We start from the raw sequence: 10,339 nt of genomic DNA, 5'->3' as shown, positions 1-10,339 counted from the left end.
TAGGGTTTTACTTATATGTGTTTGCTGTCACCTGTAATAAATTCGCCTTGCCTTGATGTGAAACTTATTCATTTTGAGAGAGAGCGCGCCCATGAGGACGTTTCAAAACTTGGCAGCACTCACACATTATGGGATTTTGAACAGCTGATAGGCGAAATGGCAGACTGCCAGAAGAAACGCGCCGAAAATAACTGACGAAAACAGTTCGTTTTTGCTTAATGGAGAAATGACGTGTTGAAATGTTTATAATTATTTGTCTTAAAATTAATTCAATTGAAACGTAATAATTTAAATTGAAGGGAGTTTCAGAATTTTTCAAAGCCTTTTATATCCTTTTCAACTTCTACTTTAATTAGTCTTATGCACATATGCATATGAATACATTTTACTCGTACATACATGTACTTTTATTGAAATCTGTATGTTGGTTTATGTCTGTAAATTGGTATATACGTAAATATTCTATGAGTGAAAAGCGTAGGTAAGGGAATTTAATTTGAGTTTGAGATATTTTACGAAGATTAAAAGTAATCTGCTTTAACTTATTCTGTTCGTTGTTTGAGAATTTTTGTTTTTTGTTACCCACTTTCTGTGTTATATTAAAAAATCGCAATAAGTCATGTTTTTAATTATAACTTATGTTTTTCGGGTTCATAACTTTATTATTGAATTACTTATGAATATCAGTTTTAAATAATTTCATTTACATATAAATTTTTAAATTTTTTGCTTATTTATGTACATATTTCATACGGATTGTGCTTATTTTTAGTATATGTTGGGGGTTACGAGTGATATAAGGCTATTGGGCAACCGCACACTAAATACTAACCTCAATGGTGGTATGGAAACTAAAAATTCCAGACCTTTGGTTCAAAAATACCCAATTCATGTTTCTACCGGTGTGGCAATATTGGAAAATGTTATAAAAAATGCACATTTTTCAGCGCTCTCACGAGAAAAAGAGTTTCACATCTAGTCATCTATGTTACCTACTGAGTCTCTCTCCACATCCTTAATAATAATTAAACAAAATATATCATGAAAACCCACAATTTACAGCTGATTATCAATTTTGTAGCTAATAATACGTTCACATAGATTATCTACTTTCTCGTGCTTAATTCCCAATCCGTAATTAGAAAGCGAGATTACCCATACAAAATTTCTCTTCCGAAATTTGAGATTATAAAATAATCCTAGATTATTACCATACTTTTTTACATACCACACTGTGTTTTCTTTGTTATAGATAATTATTTTTAAGAATGTAAAGGTAAACGTCAAAATAAAAACTAAATGAAATGGACGCCAGCAAAAAAAAAAACAGGTCTGTAAGCATAATTCTAAAAAAATGTGTGTTAAATATTATTAATTATGAATTGATTTTACAGAAAAAAGCGTGTGTCTATAAACGTTTTGCCCTCTTATTATAAAATTAAATATAGAATTTCCCATAAGTATTGTTGCCATAATTTTTTGAAACCTCACTAAAGGTTGTTTACGGATTTCCTCCAACTGTTTATTATTCGTAGCCAATTGCGCAATTAAATTAGCTATTCCTTCTCTTTTCTGCATATTGTTAAAAATAATTAAACAACCCAAAAACACCGAACTAATTTCTATGAAGAAAAACTTTTCACAACAGTATTGACAACTGATTGTCAATTTTGGAGATAATATGCCATATGTGAGCGGGTAGATTAATTTTGTGGATTTATTGCTAATTACTACATATGTGAACGTACTTTAAATACGCCGCACTCAATAATTATAGCAATATTGCGACCCTGTTACTTTGTTGATGGGCTGTTACAGAGATTCAGCTGATTAGTTGTCGCAATATTACAGAAGTTTTTTTCGCGCCAAACCAATTGTTTGAAAATATGGAAATACATATGGACCAATAACTTCCGTTCATTTAAACTTAATTTTACGCTAAAACCAATAAATGAACAATATTCAACTCCAAAGTAGTATTTATTAAATAAAAACTTGCTTTATAACTCCCAATATTCCGGAAATAATAGTTTTGCAATTATTTGTCTTCCAAATTATTTGCCATTCGGAAACTTCACTATTGTTTGGTACATTATAATGTATTTTTCTCTTCACTTAAATTTATAAAATATAAAGTGACACGTGTGTGTTTACTTGGTTTTATACTTGTATTCGAAACATTTCTATGAAAATTAAATATAAATGCATTTAGCAAAACCATCACTTTCCATTTTTAAACGAGAATAACAATTTACTGGAATTGACAACAGTATTGTGTTGCCGGATGCTTACAAATGAAAGTAAAAATTTAAACAAAAATGAAATATTTTACCTCAGGGTTGATGATTAGGATGTGGGTTTTTGTTCCGTCTCACTACACACGCGCATATGACGTTTTCATTTTGGGTTTAATGATTTTACTGTGGGAAGGAGTTCTCTGTAAAAATGCTGTAGATGGCTTAAACATAAAACATAATCTAGACCATCGCGCGGGTTTTATTCTGAATGTGCTCCTGCGACGGTCTTTTTCCATAAAAAATTACGTTTGCATTTTCAAAAATGTTTTTCCATTCAAAACTAAAGCAAAAAATACTGCAAATTTACAAACATCCTTCCAGTGAACGTTTCTTCATACGAACTTCTTTCTTAATTGAGTTGTCTGACAGCACCAATTTTTTGCTAAATTATACAACTATAAACAATAAATTACTTAAAAACTATAAGCCTTCGGAGGGTGCGGTTTTCAGTTTTAAGATGGGGATACACTCCTGTATCTCCCCTTTACATCCTTTTGTTTTCAAAGCATGTTGCATTATACTAAGTATTGTATTTCGCAAACATACTAATAAAAACGAAGTGCCACATGTTAAATTGTGAGAGCGCATTAATGATAATACTTTCCAATGCAATTTCTTTGCCGAAGACGCCGTTGCAAGATAGTGTGTGTGTATAATTTTTCGTGTTTAGCAGTTACCATTGCTTTTGCTTACATCTCCTTCTTTTGTATATTTATTCGCAACACTGACGTCAGGGCGAATTTTTGTACTCTATTATTCTATCATTATTGGGTATACATTGTGTCACCTACCATCATAATAATGTTATACCACTAACGTTCTCTGCATCTACTGTCAAAAACACATGGAGATATTTTAATATGACAGCTGTATTGCCTATTTTGCAGCTGTGTTTATGTCAAGGCGCATTCATTAAAGGTGATGGCACTAGACAAGCAACAATGTTTTGTACGTTTGATTGTCAACGCAAAGTATAGAGAAACTAGAGAACAAATAATGAATTCGCCTTGTTTCATTCTCAGCTGATTTACCAACACCAACTTTAATAGATTCGCCTTGGCTTAGGTTTTATAAAATAATTGTGTATATACAATAAAAAAGGCGTACAATTTTGTATAATTGTAATTTGTATTGTAAATATTAGAACCGTCTGAAATTATCATATGTATTTAAGTGTATAACTTAATTAAAAACATAATTTTATTTTCTCAATGGCAAAAGTTTTTGAGCTTAGGCATTGAACATAACCAACCTGCAAACAAAGTACGAAAGACCTTTTTTAGTCATTTCGTTATGGCATCACTGTGCTATAGATAACATTTTGCATTTCACCGGCATCATCTGTTCAATGACCGGCATTAAGAAGACGAAAAAACTTTCAATTGTGTTGTAAATAGAACTAGTACAACTTTATTTATTATTATTATTATAAGGCATTCTAAAGTTTTCAATTAAATTTTCCTTTATGGCGTTTAACTTTTAATATCACATCCAAAAAAGAAGAATGAAATGCAGCAACAGGAAACTGTTTAAAGAAAAACGTGAAAGTACTGCAACTCCTTCACCAACTGTTAAAGAGGAAGTTGAGAATGTAGAATATTTAGATGACTGTTTTCAAGCCGACGTGGAAGAGGTTAATGAAGCAACAACGCCACATCATTCCGCTGAGGCAGATGCGACATTTGAAGATACTTTTTATCCAAATGCGGTGCAGTGTCTCATCGCACTTTACCGCCTCAAGTACGACCAGCAAATGAATGATCAACTAGAAATACGAAATATGCGTAAAAGTATATGGGAAGACATTTCGAGAGATATGCGCGAGAGCTACTTTGACTTCGATGCTGATCAGGTGCAACAGAAATTTACGCAACTACGTCGCCAGTACTTTGGTGTGTCATCTAAAGTAGATGCTGAGAAATTTGAATATTTGCACCAGTTTCACGAAATGTACAACGATAAAATAGTTGCAAGTTTTCTGAATGCTGAAAGCACAGCAGTATTTAACACACGAAAAACAAACACTCTAAACGTCTATCGCGACGATGACCTTTTTTCTTTATCTTGGGAGCCTGAAATTGATGTGGTTGCAGATAAACAAAAGCATATTGATGAGATTGCGCACAAGGAACACGAATTCATGGACTTAGTAGAACGAGAACTGCGCGCTATGGACGATGACAACAGCAAGTTGAAATACAAAACTGAACCGGCACCGAATAAAAGTTGCACTAAGCGTAAACAGGACTTGAATGAAGTGGATATATCAAATGCGCATACGTCAAAGCAATTAAAAGCTAACAATGCTACAATATTTCGTTCTACTAAACTTGATTATCCAGAGCCGTCAGAATTATCGGAAACGAAGGTGCAATCAGAAGTTAGTAACGATGAGAAAAGTGATATGACACTTGCTGCTTACAATGAAGCACAACAACTACGGCATGAAGAAAAAATGAACTTGTTCCGCCAAACACTGTTGTTGCAAGAGCGTGTCATAGAAATTCAAAGTAAACTTTTGGAAAAAATTATTAATCGGATTTAAGAAGGTTTAGTTAATATTACATATCTTTGTAAGGTATTTTTTATGTAAATATTTATTTACAATGCACGTCTTTAAGCGCATTTAGTGTGTTTTATTTCTAGCTTCCATAAGGTAGTTGGGAAAAGTCAATCTGTTGTCCTCTAAATATTTCTGGTAGTTCCCTCTGCAGAAGCTCATGCAGTGTTTCCCCGTTATGCTTGTATACCCAACGTCCAACTTTGGTATTGGTTGTGACGAAATCATATCGCTTTGGACCGCTGGTCGGTGAACTGAGCCAAATCTGTTTATTAGGTGTCTGACGATTTATTACATAAGTACCGTTCTCATTGCCGAGATTGACGGTGAGTACTCCGTCCTGTTGGGTAATATAAAAAAGTAAATTAGACTTCTATTGTGTCGAAATTTTAACAACACATACCCCATAAGTTACATCACTGGTTGACAACGTTTTGGAATTCTCGATGAGCTCTTCAAAGTAGTCACATAAGGCGTCCAATGTCTCGGAGCAAACTCGTTCGTACGTACTGCTGTCTAAATTAGATTCATCTAAGCCATCTTTGTTGTTATTTGTAGTAGCAAAATTCCGAAAAGATGGTGGTTTCTGACAATGCAGGAGAAGAGACTTTGATGCTGCATTTGTTAAAATTACACGCTCCTCCCTCGCACTTTTTAGAAAATCTCGTGCACTTCGATTTATCCTAATCCTTCTCAGTGCCCGAAATGTAGCTAACCCCGACATCCTCAGCTGTTCAAAAATCAGTACTGCCAATAACTGTCAAATTTGTACAATGAAATTGGAAGCACAGGCGTGGTAAAAATTGACACTGACAGTTTGACAGTCCATTTTGTTTGTACATTTCGGGGTGGACGCCAAATCGGCCAAATCGATTTTATAAAAAATCATCTAATACGGAAAGAAGAAAATTGTGGAAGTAATGTCGTTACCAAGCAATTATAAACAAATTGCTGTTGGAGCGCCAACAGGACCAGCAACTCCTGCACCTAGTAGCGGCTCAGGTAGCAGTCGATCTCGTTCTTCCGGCACCGGCGGTGGTTCAGACCGCAACAAAGATACTACACCAATTTTTACTCACAGTAACTATGGCAATCCAGCATTCACGCCGCAAAAGGCAGGAAAATCGTCCAGTTCTAAGAATCAAGCTGAGTCCCGTACACCGAAGCCACCAAAACCTCCAGAGAAACCAGTTCTACCTTACATGCGCTATTCGAAACGAATTTGGGATAGTGTAAAGGCACAGTACCCTGACTTAAAGCTCTGGGAATTGGGCAAAAAAATTGGGGCTATGTGGAAACAGTTGACTGAGTCTGAGAAGCAGGAATTTATTGATGAATACGAAGCCGATAAAGCTGAGTATGAAAAGGCGTTAAAAACATACCACAATTCGCCAGCATATTTGACTTTTCTGTCTGCTAAGAGCAAGGTGAAAACAGATTCCGATGTACACGAAACACCGACACGTTCGAGTGGTAAAAGCCAACAAGAAAGGCGCATTGATATACAACCAGCAGAAGATGAGGACGATCAGGATGAAGGGTATTCTTTCAAGCATGTGGCGTATGCACGTTATTTGCGTAACCATCGTCTTATCAATGAGATTTTTTCGGATGCGGTAGTGCCCGATGTTCGTTCTGTTGTAACAACACAGCGTATGCAGGTACTCAAAAGACAAGTAAGTTCTCTTACTATGCACCAAACTAAACTGGAGGCTGAGCTACAACAGATGGAAGAAAAATTCGAGGCAAAGAAACAACGAATGGTAGAGTCTAGCGAGGCATTTCAAGAGGAGTTAAAGCGCCACTGTAAGCCAGCGGTGGACGATGAGACATTCCAGAAAATGGTAGTTCGAATGTACGATGAAATGAAACGAGAGCGGCAACGGGTGGACGAGCACCCAACGGGAGTTGGCTCTTCTATTCCAGGAGCTGTAGCAACACAAGCAGTGAGCACTCGCAACGATGAAAAATCAGCTGCTTCCTCGGGCCAAACAACAAATTCTGCCTTGTCTGGTGTTGCGATATCGGCAGGTAAAGGTCATACAAGTTATTTTGTATCCGGTTATGTTTCAAATTTCTGTTTCAGGTAAGAAGGATGCTCTAATAACCACAGCAACTTCGCAATCGATTCCTGCGACTAGAGATCCTATTGAATCTGCAAGCAAAACTGATCCGGAACCGATGGATATTGAGCCTACGCCGAAGCCATCAGTCCCACTGCCATCTAGACTAGAGACACAAAAAGCTGCTTCTAAATCTGGTAGTGAACCAATTAAAGACGTTAATAATAAACCGCAAATAGCACCAATTGTAAAAACTATGCAACCTGGCAAAGTACCCACCCCGACTCCAACTCCTCCACCATCCATAGCTCCTGTAGACCACACTGCATCCAATCAACAATCGGCAACTTTAGGAGGCGCAAATCCCACATCTCAAATGAGTGTGCCACCAACTCAAACACCCCCACCACAAACTGCAACGCAACCAAATCAGCAACCGTCGCAACCACTGCCCGGCCAACAACCACCGCCACCACAACAACAAGTCCCTCCTACAATGCCAATGCACCCACATCATCCACAACCTCCATCACATTTACCCCCACACTTGTCGCCACATCAACCCATGTCGGCTATGCCACCTCATAGCGGTTACGGTAGTTACGGTCCAACTGGTCCAACGCGCTCTCCGTATTATCAGCCACAATATGGAGCACATCCATCACAACCTTACGGCCAGTATGCTCCTTATCCTCATTACCAACAGCCGTATGGGCCCCCGCCAGGCTCCCATTACATGAATGCCCGTCCGCCACCTCAGCATAATGGATCGCCGGTTCACTATCCAGAACATGGTACTCCAGTGTCAGGACAACCACAACAACCGCATGAGGCTTACGGTCAGCCACCGTCACACAACCAGGTTTTAGTACAACAGCAGCCGGTGACAAGCTCTGCACCGCCGTCGTTATCCGCCGCAGTTTCAAGCAATACTGTTGGAGTAGCATCGGCAGCCGCTGTTGCCAATGTTTCGGAAGGATCCAAAGCCGAGGGTGAGAAGAAAGATGGAGGTACTGAATAAACGGCAGCACAATTGAAATATATATCGTTTGTACATGCTTTTTAAATTGTAAGTGCGTAATGGATTTTGAAAAACCAATTAAATGTATTCATGTAAAAGGCAATAAACTTGCTGAAACAAAAGCCATTGATTGAGAAAATGTGGAAAAAGTGGGCAGTGACGTTGTAATAAGTATGCTCTTACATTATATGCACATATGTATAATGATGCTGTTTTTTACGATTTTTAGCTGAATGTTACGATTATATTTAGTTTTCTAAAAAGCACGAAATGCCAACTTCGGTAATGTTTATTAGTTAATTACTTACTGCTTTTAGCTGCTGGGAGAGGTGAAGAGGGTGGTATCTAAACCCCCTCCACTTTAAGTTAAGTTCCCACTCTCCCAACCAACCCATCTACAGACCGCTGGGGAGTTGGTGTAAAAACACCATTTTGTAAAAAAAGTGAGGTTATTTCAAGGCGCATCCAATAATAGATTCGCCTTGGGTTAATTAGACCAAAAATTTAACAAACAAAATCCATTGAATTTTATCAATCTACTGAATGCCATAAGCCTACGCTCTTTTGCTGGTGGTTGCAAAAGTAACGCGAAAAAAGTTTTAGAATTTTCGAAATAATTTTTTTTTTAACTATATGACGGCATTTAACTTATTAAATAGAATACATAATTCATTTTAGATCATACAATTTAACAAAAAAATAATTGATTTTATTGGAAACTCCAAAATAATAAACCCCATTTATTTATTATTTTATAAATTTTAAATATACAAACAACTCTCAAAAAACGCTTTTGGTAGCACTATGTTTCAACATTCCCTGAGTACATCTGGCGTAGAGTTTACCAGTTTACCAATTTGGTAGTCTGTTAGAGAGTTCTCTTCTTCAGCTCCTCCCAAGATGGCATATCTTTCCAGACATCTTTGCTTATAATTTGCAGCATTCATTTGAGAACCCTAGCGTGTCAGCGTTTTGCTTTAAATTTTGTTTTAAAATATCCAAATAAGCAAACTTATCCATACTTGAAAAAATAAGCTGCTACAACAACAACACCTATTGGTAATACGTTCCCACGATAGTCGGTACTTCGTAACTGGAATGACCGGCCAAGGGCTATCACTTCAGCAGCATTCCCCGTATATGTATAGGGAATGTTTATGCTGCTACAACAACAACAATCGTTGGTAATCAATTTTTTTTACTCAGCGTAGTACCAGGTTTCCTCCACCAACTTTTCTTGCTTTAAGCCTAAAAATACGAAATTTGCTTTCATCCCAGAAAATAGAATTTTCCCAAGATTCTGAAGGTATGTGTATATGCTCATTTGCGAAGGGTAATGCGCTTTTGCTCTATTTATTAGGGAAATAGATGGCCTCCTCCTAGCAACTTTTCGATGATAGCCTACTTTTCTTAAGTCTCTTCTGGCAGTTGAAGCACTCACACATTTTGGAAACTTATTTCATATTTCATCTTTCACTCGGAAGCTGTTATCTTTGCATATTTCTTCACAAGCACTACAGTACTGAGCTTTTCACTTTCTGTTAATTTACAAGGGCCTGAAAGTTATAATTCCGGTATTTTCGTAGTTTTGAATCACTATCTATGCCGATGATGTGCCTGTTGTTATTCCTATGTTTTAATAGCCTTCTAGTAGGCTACATGAAACTTCTTTCCACAATTTTACTATGATTTTCCTTTCGCCAATATCAACTGCTTTTCTGGTTGCTTCCAATGTAAGGCTCCGCACAGAATTCTATTGAAAACTGAGAAACTAAAAGCTTATAAAATAAAAATAATATTTTATCTCACCAAAAAAACGCCCTAACAGCACAGAAAGCGAAGCCGGAAATGACATTCGCCATAATACGTATTGCCGAAATCGTTAAAATCGGTGTCACCGGCATGACTACGAAGATAGTTGTTGGTGTTGTCGTAGCAGCATAAACATTCCCCATACATATACGGGGAATGCTGCTGAAGTGACAGTACTTCGCTGGTTATAAATGCGGGTCGTTCCGGTTACGAAGAACCGACTGTCGTGGGAACGACTACGAAGATAGCAAACAACGAAGATTTTAAATTTGTTCTTAACTTACCGTTAGAACTTCATTGATATATACATAGTTTTAAAAATACGCGGTGGAAAGAATTATGACCATTTGTGTATATCTGCATACTTCAATTGTCGGAGAAATGTTTCCAATTTTTTATTCCAAATTTGTTTGGGAAAATTTTCCAAAATTTATATATGTATATTTTATAATATATATATATACTATATATACTATTTAAATAGAAAGAGGTAAATAATAGACATTAGGAAAAATTAAAAAAAAATTTTATATTTGAAAAAACTTTTTCTATCTTTTATCTATCTTTTTCTTACGACTGGTAGTCA

At 36.6% G+C, this 10,339-nt stretch overlaps 2 protein-coding genes across 2 annotated transcripts; one reads left to right on the top strand and one right to left on the bottom strand.

Annotated features, from left to right (window-relative positions):
- Positions 1–4,813: 4,813 nt before the first annotated feature.
- Positions 4,814–5,623, bottom strand: LOC128856964 (frataxin homolog, mitochondrial). The gene is made up of 2 exons (XM_054092441.1): positions 5,261–5,623; positions 4,814–5,197 (listed from the first exon to the last, which is right to left on the bottom strand). Exons 1-2 carry the CDS (start codon positions 5,579–5,581, stop codon positions 4,940–4,942), a joined length of 579 nt encoding a protein of 192 aa, XP_053948416.1. The 5' UTR covers positions 5,582–5,623; the 3' UTR covers positions 4,814–4,939.
- A 53-nt stretch (positions 5,624–5,676) lies between these two features.
- On the top strand, positions 5,677–8,063 carry LOC128856963 (SWI/SNF-related matrix-associated actin-dependent regulator of chromatin subfamily E member 1). Its single transcript, XM_054092440.1, has 2 exons — positions 5,677–6,888; positions 6,944–8,063. Exons 1-2 carry the CDS (start codon positions 5,778–5,780, stop codon positions 7,939–7,941), a joined length of 2,109 nt encoding a protein of 702 aa, XP_053948415.1. The 5' UTR covers positions 5,677–5,777; the 3' UTR covers positions 7,942–8,063.
- Positions 8,064–10,339: the final 2,276 nt, after the last annotated feature.

The sequence above is a fragment of the Anastrepha ludens genome, chromosome 3 (assembly GCF_028408465.1).
Source record: "Anastrepha ludens isolate Willacy chromosome 3, idAnaLude1.1, whole genome shotgun sequence".
Lineage (NCBI taxonomy): Eukaryota > Metazoa > Arthropoda > Insecta > Diptera > Tephritidae > Anastrepha > Anastrepha ludens.
Note: the sequence above shows the minus strand (reverse complement) of the source record. Positions and strands in the feature narration are given on the sequence as shown.

What these genes read in the sequence shown, in the direction of transcription:
- LOC128856963 (XM_054092440.1), top strand. Translation starts at nt 5,778, where the DNA reads ATGTCGTTACCAAGCAATTATAAACAAATTGCTGTTGGAGCGCCAACA. An exon ending in TGGTGTTGCGATATCGGCAG is followed by an intron (nt 6,889 to 6,943) that starts GTAAAGGTCATA and finishes TTTCTGTTTCAG; the next exon opens with GTAAGAAGGATGCTCTAATA.
- LOC128856964 (XM_054092441.1), bottom strand. Translation starts at nt 5,581, where the DNA reads ATGTCGGGGTTAGCTACATTTCGGGCACTGAGAAGGATTAGGATAAAT. An exon ending in CCAGTGATGTAACTTATGGG is followed by an intron (nt 5,198 to 5,260) that starts GTATGTGTTGTT and finishes ATTACCCAACAG; the next exon opens with GACGGAGTACTCACCGTCAA.